The 14,095-nt window shown below is 40.5% G+C and overlaps 1 protein-coding gene across 7 annotated transcripts in view; it reads left to right on the forward strand.

The window, feature by feature from the left end:
- Positions 1–14,095, forward strand: part of LOC105035202 (uncharacterized) — a 63,905-nt gene that overhangs the window by 21,458 nt on the left and 28,352 nt on the right. For 3 of the 7 annotated variants that reach the window (XR_012142141.1, XM_010910656.4, XM_073259537.1), the window contains one exon: positions 6,963–7,014. The exons of the other annotated variants lie outside the window; for them this stretch is intronic. Coding sequence is in view for 2 of the 3 variants with exons in the window: in XM_010910656.4 (XP_010908958.1) it covers positions 6,963–7,014 (52 nt within the window). In the remaining variant the exon portion in view is untranslated. The remainder of the gene's footprint in view (positions 1–6,962; positions 7,015–14,095) is intronic. 7 annotated transcript variants of the gene reach the window in all.

Genomic DNA, 14,095 nt, shown 5'->3' on the forward strand with positions numbered 1-14,095 from the left:
GTAGGATCAAATCTACTAGCAATTTCTTATGAATGATCATGTCGAGCTTTTCAAGCTCCTCAATGTCTTTGATCATTGTCAAACAGTGATCATAGACAAAATGCCCATCGCGCATCTCATATGCTGTGTGACTCTGATCACCTCACAACTATTGTAGATGAGTCAGCATTTCGTTGGTAGTATACATGTCTTTATGCACGCGTTGGAGTTCATCAACCATGGATTCCAATTTATAGCATCTAACTTTATTATCATTGTCCAGCCATTTGTCAAGTAAAGCTCATTGACTATGGATTGCACAGGCTGATGACATAGGGTTAACCTAATCTAGAACATGACTTTATTTTTCAAAAACTAAGAATAATTTTTAGGTTTCTGAGTTAGAGTATGTAATTGGTTTTGATTAAACTGTTGATATCTAGGATTCGAACTAGAGGGTCAGAAGCTGATACAATAAACCGTATAGAGTAAAGATTCTAATTAAATGATTGTATTTGTCAATATTTGTTCTAGGGATTTTAAATACAAACAAAGACTCCCACTAATTTTTCGAGTCTCTCACACATATCGAGTGGAGAAGTAAAAACTTATACACGATAAAATTGGGCTTCTAGTGGGTGCTACGGTCCCACTGATGTACGGCACCTCACCTAATAGTTATTGGTGACATGTACACCAATACGTAGACAATTCTTTATCCAGATGCTTCTCAAGCATGTTGCAGCGACTTGGTCTTTAAGTCCTGTTGTCTCATCTAACAGTTATTGGCACATTTTTTAGTTAAGTCAGACCCACCGTTCATCAGTGGGCGCAAAGCCGTCATTGGGTCTTTCACCTTATAGTTATTGGGCCCAACCTCATCTTTACCTCGAGACATCAAATGTCAATAGAATGGTTGTGCCTTCCTGATGGAACCGAATTACTGAATCAGTCGAGAATGATCAACGCTAGGAAGGCATCCGGATCTCTACAACGATAGAAGATTGTTAGACTTAATATTTAATGAGGAGATTTAGGTTCAGGTCTCTTCTAAGTCAGTACATCTGATGTCTGACTGACTAGGTTCAGGTCAGTCAATCTCATGTCTGATTAATCTAGTCGGCATGGGTGAACATGAATGATCAAGCAACTTTATTCAATTCATAATTGATCAAATTGGCTAGGTAAGTGATATCGGTGGGAGGGTATGTCGATGCTTGCCTTAGATACCATCGAAATGACCAGATAAGCATGTTCCCAATTAAAAACCATCGATCGAGCTGCTAACTTATCTTAGACACCAATTGATCAATTAGAATCAAATAGGTCAGCCTAGTTACTCGCGCTTGGACTATTGAGCCAAATTCGATCTTGATTTAATCAATTCACATCACATGTGAATCGATTTAACCAACTACAACTAAACTCAATTTTGAGCTCCTTTGACCTAATTCGAACCAACTTTTAATTAGGTTCGATCAATTGCTCAAAATCGAAAAGGGTTCTAATCTGATCTAATCAACGATCCTAATTGTAGTCAAGTCATTAGACCTAGTTTGTTCAACCTATACCCAAAACTCCATATTTTATGCAATAAAATTTAGATCTTAAATTCATAATTTTAGATCTTTTAATTTCAAATCTTAATTTTTAATTAAGTACATTATGAACATGGATTTAGTTTAGATGTCAAAATAATTTGTAATCTAAACTAATTTAAATTGTATCTCATGCAATTTTATGTCTACAGAATCGAATGGACTCGTCCTGGTACTCGAGTCGACTCGTCACAGTGAGTTGACTCGACTCTGAGATCGAGTCGACTTGTTTGTGATGAAAAGAAACTATAAGCCTCGGCCTGTAGTATTAAGTCGGCTCATCTGTAAATGAGCCGATTCATTAGGGTCTCGAGTCGACTCCAACATAAACAAATTGACTTGCCAGTGATTGGAGTTGACTCGAACAGAAAACAAGTTGACTTGGCAGGTGTGCCAGCCACAATTTCAAGGTTTCATTCAAATAGGTCCTAGGATTTTTTGATCTAGGGTTTTGCAGAAATTCAGTTTCAGATCATATATATACAAACTATATATCGCATGTATCATTTTGTGATCTAAAACTGATAAAGACACATCTAATATATGCACAAATTTTCTTTTAGCTGTTCTTCTTTATGAGATATGATCATAGTGGCACTCCTACACGTCATAAGAGAATCCGTCGATTGGATAAGAGAGATTTTAATCCCTGCTTCCTCTTATGATCGGACGGCTATGGTGATTAACTCAATTTGAGTACTACTAGGCTATTAAGATATTTTAATTTAATATATCAAATATGTATAATAGATTAAATATTAGATCTATGAATAAAAATTCAGATCTATGCATGCAATCATATATCGCATACATGAATTAAATTCTGCAACAAACTTAGATCCAAATCAAATCCTACTTGACGTCTTCAGATCTGAAACTAATTTCAGAACTGAAGTAATCATGATTGATTTAAGATCCGAAACAATTTTAGATCCGAAGCAACCTTGTAATCATATTACAACATGCAGAAATTTTCAGATCTAACTATTGTTAACGTTTTACATTGTTTCAGGCAATGGTTTGTCAGAACAATGTCTAACAGTTAACTAATCTTCAAATTTGATTTTTACAAATTAGATTTCAGATCTGACTCAGTTCGTGTTCGTATCTGAACTCGTGGCTCTGATACTACTATTAGAATGTGCGATGGTTTCGTACGTATAGTTTTAAAAATTTTCATAAATTAGAATTTATGTGCAGCAAAGATAAAATAAATTAAAACACTTTTAATTTAAATAACGCATTAGATCATATCTGAAAATCACACAATGCATCTTCAAACGAACACGATACCGAAAAATCTGAAATTTGAAACAAGAAACAAAAGTGAACAGGAGATCCGATCTCCATACTTGATAGCTTTCCTTCAGATCCTGCGGATGTCCAGGGTTCCTGTCGTAGCCATGCAAGTGCCCGGCCTTTGTTGGTATCCATACGAAAATGATCTCGATCGAAACTCCGAAGCCTCGGAGTGCTAGCTTCCTTGCAGGCTTTGATCTAGGCTTCTTCTAGATCTCGAAAAACAGGATTGCAGCACGAACCCTTCGTGCTGATCTGACGAGATCTAAATTGGATGCCAAGAAGAGCAAGAAGAACCCTTCTTCTTTTCCTCTCTCCTAAGCTCTCTTTATCTCAGATCTGATCTGAGGACAAGTGGTGAGGCATTGGATGTTGAAGAAAAGAGGAAGGGAGGTGTTGAGAAAAGATGGCTTGTGGCAAGATGAAAACACCCGGGACAAGTCCTCACGCACGCACATCTTTCTCTCCATTTATTTGTCACACAAAACCCCAAAAATCCCATGCCTTAATCAGATAAGATGTTATCTAATCTGATGAGAATATGGGGTGTGGAGATGTAAGAAAGAAAGGATGGGGTGTTGGGTTGAAACTTGCGGCAAAGAAAGAACCCGGAAGAATCATTATGCACGCCCTCCTTTTCCTCTAATTTTGTCGCACAAAATTTAATTTTCACACCAATTTTCAGATATGGATTATCTCTATTGGAATCAAATTCAAATATGGATAAAAATCTAGATGAAAGAGAGTCCCAAAGAAGTGGGGCGCCAACTGTTGGCGCCTTTTTTTCTTTTCATGCATGCAAATAAGGATGCGCGCCCTCTCCCTTTCTGCGTGAAACAAGAGAGAGAAGCCCAGTCCAGTTGGGCTTTTGGCTTCCTAAATTGATTGGATTGCAAATTGGGTTTGATTTGAATCCGATTCGAACCCTGATTCGAATCAAATTCGAAAAGTTGTTAAACCTAATCCTATTAGGCTTTGAATTCAAGTCCAACTTGGATAATTAAACCCAATTAATTTGAAATTAAATCAAACCTAATTTAATTAAATCTGATTTAAATTAATTGAGACTTGATTCATAATTTAATCAGATCCAAATAAATTGCAACACTTGCAATTAAGTCTCTTTGCTAACAATTAGTAGTTACTAAATCTGTAACACTTACACATTAGCAGTTTTCAAATTCAAACCATTAATCCAATTGATAATTTGAATAGGATCCAAGTCGTTGATCGGATCAAGCTCCTTTTGTGTGCGACCCCTCTGGTTCTATTTTGTTTGGTAGTGAGACATACCTTGATCTCCATCATCGTATCATTGAAACTTCTTTCAATGGGCTGGAATAATTCCAACTCAACCCAACAAGGATCGTTGATCCAAAAATGATCTTAGTGAGTTCTCACAATCCACCAGTGACGTCTAGCAGCATGCAGTGGCAACCCAGCAGAACAGAAGAATGAATTCTTAGGTGCAGTTGCTGTGTGATTCAGTCCTTCTATCATGAGTTCTAACTACACGGAGGTCATGAAAAATTCATCAAATCTTATTGTCAGTCATATGTCAGATTGACTGACTCGAGTTCATGGTGAATCCCATAGAAATTTTTTTTTAGTATTCACACTTGCTCTGGTCAGAGACTTTCTGAACTTAGTCTCGCGAATCGCATAGGACTACTTTTCTATCAAGATCGATAGATTTTATTTAGGTGCATCTTACCCCAAACAGCGAACCTAAATCCACTGTAGTCAATATACACAGCAAGGATCCGAATGGCTAGGGATCAAGTGAACGTGCAGTCAAACTACAGTAACCTCGCTGTGAATAGCCGAAGCACCGTAGGTCAAAGGACCACTCACACCATTGCAGCATCGAGAAAACTACTGATGAGTGAGTAGGCATCCAAATGATTTCTCATGTTGATCACGCTCAGTGCAAGTTGTTCTCTAACAACCACCTGTATTCTCACTCTAGTGTCTCCATACTGTAGACTCGAGACTCATCTGTTTGAAAGGGAGGTGATCCGTGCATCGATCTAACTGGATCGATCACTGTCCTCCGTGATGATCCTCCTATCGGAAGCATTTAAAAATTAACCACTAATGATGTATGTCTCAAATTTTCAACATCTTGAGAATATACGAAATCATCTTTGTTAATTTCTAGGACAAATCATGGACACATACAACATGATTGGTAATAAAAACTGCCTGTTAAGTGCAAAAATATGTCTTAGAATTATGGTATACGTTAGCTAAGATTGACTTCTAGGACATACATCTAACAAGGATCTATATCAACACGAACCATAGGATCTTGTTCTTGATGACTAATGGAATCCCAGCCTAGGGGTCGATTGGGAGGCTGATGGAGGCCCAACTCGAAGGTTGATTAGTCGAGTCGGTGCGATCATTTCGCCCTGGCTTCCCAGAACTGACCTCTTGTTATCTTTGCATCTCCATCGCCCCAGGATCAGGGGATGAGTTCCGAGGTCCTTGGCTAAGGTGGCATGACCCCATAACATATAGATATGGAAATATACTAGGAGAGGATGCAGAGAGACCACTTCCAAATTTGTGATACATACATATATACATACATATATGTACATACCCTATTTTAGAAAGAGAAGTATAGAAGTGCTATATAGGCATGGTCGGATGGGTAGATATTTGAGAGGGATAAAGGCTGATTTGTTTGAGACTCTACACAGTATACCTTTTCTTCTTTTCTTTTTTTCCCCATTCCCCCTCCTTTTTCATTAAGACTATTGACTTTCCAATCCAAGAATTTTAATTTTTAGAAATTTGGAGCTATCTAATTCTTGAAAGTATGGATAGATTCCCATGCTTGTTGATGAATAGGAAATTTGAACTTTGAGTGACCCTTTGGTGGATATTTATTTTATGTGTTTATGGTAATTGTTTATGCTTTCTCTTTTGTAGATTAGTTATAGATGAATTCTTCATATAGGTTTATAAAAAACAATAAGAAATTGATGAGATGTTTGATTTCATTTAGTGGAAGGCTGGCAATATTTAAATTTTAAAGCATGACATGCGTGCAAATTATGTCGGTGTCCTTCCCAAGGGTTAAAAATAGCAATCTCCTAGAAACCCTGGCACAAAAACATAATGCACACATGAAAACACAGAGAGAGAGAGAGAGAGAGAGAGAGAGAGAGAGAGAGTTCACAGATACATTTAATGCTATTCATTTTTTATAACCGTTTCCAAAATGTATTTTGCTTTCAGCGATTAATGTAGCCATCTGCATTCATAGATGCAAAAAACCGCACTTCCATGTGATCATCTGATTGATACAAAAAATATCATCATCAACTGTTTTTTATTGTTACAAATTCAAAAATACCAATAAAAGTGATAACTTTATGTTACAAAACATAAAGGCACTTAAAGTCTTAAGCTGTCAAGCAATAGAAACAGGAGTCCTTCAGGTGACATGATGAAAACATGCTAAATGTCTGCACTTTTTGTCAACTGGAGCAAGATACTTCAAAAGTGGACTGTCCAGCCATATCATGTGGTGTCCAAATACCCAAAATGGCAATACTTCTAAAAACATATAAAGAGAAGTGTCTGCATAGCTGAATATTTCTGGTGCATGAGTTGCAGGAATTATCTAAAAATTGAACGAATTGTTATTTTCATTACGATCCTTATTGTTCAACATTTGTGAATTTTGTTGTTTGCATGTGAAACTGAGACCCTGTTAATAATACCTGTCCCTGGATGTACTACATCTTCTGTGTTCAGCAAGTCATTCGTGAGCTTTCCCATGTCAGCAGGCCATTACCATCTCATTCTCCCTGACAGCATCTCTATTGCTATTGGTTTTTGTAACGATCACTAGTCACTGTATCTCTAGCTTCACCTTGGTTGGCTGCATAGAATCCATGTTTGATTACAGATGATATATTTTTAACCGCTTCTTTTATCTACAACCAATCCGGCCTTTAGTATATTTTATTAGATGCAAGACCATAATAGTCTTTCACTGTTTGACCAAATCTGTTGCATTATCCATTTGATGACACATCACTTTTCTCTGTTTTGTGAGCAATCTTCAAGCAAAAAGAAAAGAGAAGGAAAAAGGTTGAATCAAGAGGACTAAAATTAATAGGTATGATAGGAAAAGTTAGAGAAAGCACAGTTTTCTTCACACCTTTTCATTGCTCTAGTTAATATTTTGGGTGCCTAATGGCTTGCAGTGCTAATGCCAAGAAAGGTAAAATAGAAGAACAATGTTATTTACTTTTTTATACTTTTTGTGTTCATGCATGCTAATGGTTGCATGTGTAAGTGCATGTGCGTGTATCTGTGTTTATATGTGCATGCACATGTTTGCTTGTGACAAAACCCTTTTGAAGAAAAGCCCATCAACAATCATGCCCTTTTTTAACCTTGAAATGTAGTGGCTGAGCGTTTTTAGCATATGGCAAGTGTAGGATAGGTGATGAGAGTCTCCTGTAACTCCTGATTTTAAGCTCCATACCTTGTCAATAACATCATGGCTTGGCACCTAAATCTGTGGACAATCAACATACCACCAGCAACCACCACAACAATTGATACCTTTACCATGGAGGGAGCAGACGGAAGAGTAAAGGCTTGCTAGGACCAGTGGCGGCTGATGGTTTCAGTGAAGGGTAATGGAAGTGCTAAGAATGATTATGAACTGCTTTGTTGGTGGTAGCAGTTGTGATTTAGGGAAAGATTGCTCGAGGGGTATGATAAAGGGTCGCGAGAATGAGGATGCAAGGGTGATGGTGACTAAGGCTAATGTTATGATGTGGTAAAGGATGCAATAAAGTCTTAAATGGTATAGGTGGGTGGGAATTTTGTTTTGATGGTATAAATGGAGCATCCAAATTTGATTAGTATTGTAGGGTCATCACATGAATCTGGATTAATAAGGATCATAGAATTCAAATTTACAATCAAACTTTTAAGATGCAAATGTGCATTTAAAATTTGATTCTAATAACTAAAAGTCTAAAACATTCTCATAAGGTTTTAGATTCAATATATTAGATGGAGCTGGAAATGCATTGGGTTGGGTCCGTATTGTTCTCGATGTGCCTTGAATAGCTGTTGGATATAACATTTAGACTGAGATCCAACCTAGCACTTAAGCTAGCTGGATCTATGAAATGTGGAATCTAATACAAGACAAGGATATGATACAATATGAATATGAATCCATTGATACAACAAATCTTGAAAATGCAAGGTATCATACAACTAGGATATGGAAATGAATATATATTTATATCCACAAATATTATGCTCATAAATACATGCATATGCATATATTTGATATATGTGTGTGTATATCTCTAGAAAGCATAAAGTAGTTCATGCTTTATGTGATTGTATTAGTTTCCACAGACTTATGAATTGATCATCATTCAAATCCATTGACCCTAATCCATGTTCCATGCTATGGTATGAACCTCAAAAACTCCCCAACTAATAGTTCATTATAAAAAAAGTTAACATTCACTCGGAAAAGGGAAAAAACCCTTCCCCTCATTTTGGAAGATATCAGAAAAATATCTTAGGTGTTTCTACTATTGGATACAAGGTACGCCATATGGTACCAAATGGGTAGTATGGGGCATACTGTACCATATCAGTAATAAACTAGTATGCATACAAGGGGTATATCGACTTGCAGTATGTTGAACCACTCCCTGTACCAGGCATATTGACATAGTAAAAGGATGGCACTAGTATGGGGTCTAGTATTGAGAGCAAGGATTCTGGAACCGATATCGAGCCCCATATCGGTTTCGACGTGGTACGATATGGTGTCGCGAACCATACTGTACCATGTGTTGGTACGCGATGGCGTACCGGTTTGGTATCGGTATGCCATCATTTTTTTTGATTTTTTTTGTTGAATTTGATTTGATTTGATTTTTTTACTTTTTAAATTACTTTATATCCAAATTAATGTTTATTTATGTCATATAATAATTGTACCATCAAAAAAAGTCTAAAAGACAAACAATACATTAAATATCTCTAAAGTACAAATTACAAAGAATAATATTCTAACCTCAGGATTTTTGCTGATGTAATATCTCGTCGAGTATCCGTATCGTTCGTAGATATTCGGATCATTCGCATACTCCAGAGGAACATCTGTCCATCCTTCTAACCAAATAACACTGTAATCCTAAATATGCATCCTATAAGATATCCTCTCTGAATTGTAAGACTTATCAGATTTCTTGCTCAAACTCTGATTCTGAGAAGTATCCTCGGGATGATGGTATGGCTGTGGAGAGATCTATCCAAATATCTCAGTAGCAAAATTCGATCCATAAGATGCTCCAGACTGCATAGGATAGTAGCCACTGAAAGTCGATGTCTCGGATACATCATATCTATATGGATCATAAGTTGCTTACGGGTGATAAGATCTATAATACGATGATCCAGATACATCAATGGATCCTACTCCACGTGCAAGATCATCTGCAGCTGTATCATACGTTGGATGACCTCTGGGAGGCCATCGTCTATATGAGATCGTCTCCTCATGGGGTCTATCAGGTCGTCCACCGTAATTCCTATCTTGTTGGTATGTATAAATTGAGACTCACTGATGAATCGAATACCATCTTGTGGCTGTATCTCATGAATAGTGGTCTTATATTCTTCAATCCCTATCTGATCATCAAATTCATAACTGCTACTATCACTCTCACTGTCACTGGTCTCTGAATTTGAGTCAACTAACTGTTGCACTCTTGAGGGTGCTGCAACTGACATTCCTTTTTCTTTGCCTTTTTGAGCTCCCTCGGTGCCCCACTGTAACTGACCTCATCCCAACATTTCTCACTCAAACATCTGGTCGGATGACTCGAACATGGAGTCACGTGATGAATGACTCCCTTATGATCCCTCAGGCTGTGGCTGATCAGTTGGAACTCTATGTGGAATGTCTTTCTACCCACTGCCTTGGATCCATTTTGATCTCTCTAGCTACCACAGTGGCTGGTCATGGAGGAGATCTCGGCTCATCAAGTTCTAGCTCCTGCTGCTGGCCTGCAAGCCATCCAATTATTGGATCCTCATCATCAATGGCATAATCATCTATCGTTGGATCCGTATACTTCAGCTGTACTTTATTCTGAACATATTTTAGTATCAATCTCAAATTATAGTGCACATAAACAAGATCGTTGAGATACTTTTGTGTCAGACGGTTTCTTTATTTATTATGGATAAGAGTGAAAGTCGATCAATTGCGCTCACACCCATTAGAGGGGACCATCTGGGAAAGAATGCAGATGGCCACACTTTTCAAATTTGGATGTGGATTGTTCAAAATAGATCCATCATTCAGCTATTACAAAATTAGACAAAATTACATATCAGATTTTATGATATTAGTAGTCATGTAATTTCAATAAAGTCCTCACTGTTGATATATAATTTATTTGGATTCATCTTTTTTTTTGCTTATGATAGCCGATGAGACTCCAAAGCTGTCCCTTCTCTAAATTGTTTCGTCTGTGAAAAATATATTCATTTTAGTAACAAATATATTAATGGTCGCATCTTAATTACCTAACGTACCTCTTGCGGACACAGATGCGATTTTGGGATCGGACACCATCTTATATATAACATTATGGAGAGCAGTGAGGAGCTCATTATCCATATCTATCTCGAATATGCTGTACTGAAATCTTAAATTCAAATAGTAAGCTGAAAATAAATTCCACAAATGATTAAGTAAACTTATACTAGTGCAAGAAAAGAAAAATTTTCAGATGATTCTTGAATTTATGCTTACCGGCTAGATGAAAATCCTTATCCATCTGATAATCCCAGCGACGTTCAATGATGTTGATGTATTCCTAGGCATGGTTGGGATCTATCTCACTGATCTGTTGCTTTACTCTCTCCATCATGTGATGTAGAAAGCCCATCTGGGGGCATCTCTCGTTATCCATGGTGCGAAGTACCTTATATAATGGCTTGATAACTTTCACTATTTTATCAGTTCATTGTCAGAATGACTACTTGGTCACCAAGTTCTCCATATGACTTTCCTCAATGTCGGTCCTTGCATATCTGCTCTTCCGCCACTCGACACTGACAAACATCTGACGTAAGACTGCTTTCTTCTATAGAAGGCTATCAAGTGTTATGTAGTTTGTAGCAAACCATGTGACATCCGATCTCAAGATCTTCTCTCCAATATTTTTCGCATCAATGATAGCACCCATGTATGATTATAGATAAATTTAGTAATAGACTGGACTATATCCACTGCTTGCTGTACTCTACAAAGTTTCTCAATATCCATCAAATAAGGTCAATGCAATGTGCAGCATATGGTGTCCAGTAAATATATGATTGCTGCTCCATCAGCAACTCACCAGCGGCCTTATATTGCGGCCTATTATCTTTGACGACCTGCACGACATTCCGCTTTCCAATTAAATCAATCACCTCCATCAGTCCAAGGATGTATGCGGTATCGTGCACTCTATCTGAAGCATTAATTGATTTGTGAAAAAATGCTTTTCCATTACAACATGTCAAGAAATTTATGATACTCCGTCTAGTAAGATCGATCCAACCATCACACATCACCATCAATCCATATATGGGTTGTTGGGTATAAAATACCCCTCCGGTCGAAGTTTGTAAAAGACCGATCCTTCGGGGCTCTTCCGGCTCCCGACATTGTATGTGGCGCCTCTCCGAACTCCCTCGGCCGTTCGGACTTCTCCGACAATGGACTTCTGTATTCACCCACTGGGCCACCCCAAAGGCCCTCAGGGTCCCACTGTTAGCCGACCTTCTACAGCAACCGACTACCCCCGAACTTCTTTCGGGCTTCATCAGCATCCGAGCTTCCCCGACAACGAGATTTCTATAGTAATCAGACTCCACCTAAGTTTCTACGGCGATCGACCGCCTTCCGGATCCTAATCGAGCTCCTGCGAGAGCCGAACTTCTGCTACGAACGGTCTACTCCGAACTCCTACAGCGGGCTGTCTATCCCAGATATCTCCTGTAAGCAAATTTCTTCCGAACTTCTGTTACAGGTAGACTCCAGCCGAGCTACTCCGTAGCAAGTGGGCTCTGGATGAACTTCTACAGCGGGACACTACTTCGAGCTTCCACGACAACTGGTCCTTGCCCGAGCTCCTACAATAAACGGCCCCCTTTCGACCTCTCGCGAGAATCGAAGCCCGTTCGAACTTCTCCAGCGGATGGATTCCAGACGAGCTTCTATGACGGACGAACTCCAGCAACTGGGTCCTTGCGATAGTCGATCGCCTTCGATGTCTGTCGAGCCTCCCCAGCGCTATCCGAAGTCCATCGTCGGTCGACCTCCTACCAGGCTCCCCATAAAATCTAACTTCTCCGGCGGACGATCTTCGGATGAGCTTCCACATCAGATAAATCCCAGACGAACTTCCCTAGCGATCGGACTTCTCCGGACTTCGTCAACAAAAAAATCTCCATCTGAGCTCCTACAGCAGGTGACTCCCGCTTGAAAGGTCAGCACCCGAAGCGTCCGACAATAGTAGATTCGTTAGCAACCTCGGAACATCTGAGCCTCTCCTAGAACGACGATGTAAAGAGCCATTCTGTTCCATTAGGCATCGTAGTCGAGCTTCAGCCGACGGATCCAAACTCTCTGGCTAGCCACAACAAGGGCCACTACCTTACTCCACTCGCTGTAACGGATTCCACGTGGTTCCACCACTCTCTGACAAGCCACGACAAGAGCCGCCATCCTGCTCCACTCTCTGCAACGGATTCCATGCAGCTCCACCCCTCTCTGGCAAGTCCCGACAACGGACACCACTCCACTCTCCGCAACAAGCTCCACGTGGCCCTGAACGACCCCTGACGCCACTACTCTCCGTAACAAACTCCACACGGCTTTGAGCGGTCCACTACCAGACGGTTACAGACGTCGCTGTCGGTCAGTTACACCCTCCGTCTATAAATAAGGACCCCCAGATACGTTCTTCTCTAAGCTGGTAACTCTATCTCGAAACTCTGCCAAAATTTTCGCTCGAGCACTCCATTTCTGTTGAAGCAGAGTACTGACTTGAGCGTCGGAGGGTCTTGTCGGAGCATCCCCAACTTCGGTTTAGACTTTCTTTGCAGGTCTCGGCGGCGGCCGCGGTCATCCCAGCTCCAGCTTCTCCGACTTTGACGGAATTCTGCACCAACAGAATTGGCGCTATAGGAAGGGGCGGCGTGTGTCTTTGCAGTACCCTTGTTCTTAAAGGAGTGCTCAACGGGACTGATTCCGGTCATCTTCTCTGACATCCTCTTCTCCTTCTTCTACTAGATCTTCACCCGATGCCTTCCCGCAAAGCATCCACCAGGCGATCCACGGCCTCCGCGGCCAGATCTCAGGCTCCGGCCTCACCTCCAGTTTCCCAGGCTCCTCCGGCAACGGCGGTCGGCGCGGAGCAATTCGACTTGCTGGTTTAGCAGGTCAGAGGTCTCACTGAAGCGGTGCAGGCCATGCAACAGCAACAACAGTCGCAGGCGTCAGTGCGGTTGGAGAGAACGTCGTCGGAATTCCAAAATCCGGCGGTAGGGCCGGCCACTTGGGCCAGTCGCCCCGTCTTTCTCGGAAAGACAAATCCGAGGGTGGAGAGCCCTCAGTCCAATCACGATTCTACTCCCGGAGGATATCTACCTCCATTCTGTTCGAAGACCCTCGAGACCCGCGGTCGAGAGGACTTCCTGGATCGAAGGCTCCAAGAGATGAACCGGCGGATCGAAGAACTCCGCCACGCTCCCCCTGCTTATGGTGAGGACATCTGTACTGACCCTCCCTTCTCTCAAATGATCATGCAGGAACCGATCCTGTCAAACTTCAAGCTCCCCTAATTTGAAAGCTATGACGGGACCTCGGACCCGGTCGACCACCTGGAGGCCTTCCGGACAATGATGCTGCTCCATGGCGCGTCAGAGCCATTCTGTGCCGAGCTTTTTCATCCACTCTGAAGGGAGCAGTAAGGAACTGGTACTCGACGTTGAAGTCGGGAACCATCTTTTTTTTTGATCAGATGAGCCACCAGTTCGCGGCTCATTTTGTTAGCAGCTGGCGTCCCCGGAGAGGTTCGGAGTCCCTCATCAACATCAAGCAAATGGAGGGGGAATCCATCCGGGCTTACGTCAATCGTTTCAACATCGCTGCG

The sequence above is a fragment of the Elaeis guineensis genome, chromosome 6 (genome assembly GCF_000442705.2).
Source record: "Elaeis guineensis isolate ETL-2024a chromosome 6, EG11, whole genome shotgun sequence".
In the NCBI taxonomy this organism is placed as follows: domain Eukaryota; kingdom Viridiplantae; phylum Streptophyta; class Magnoliopsida; order Arecales; family Arecaceae; genus Elaeis; species Elaeis guineensis.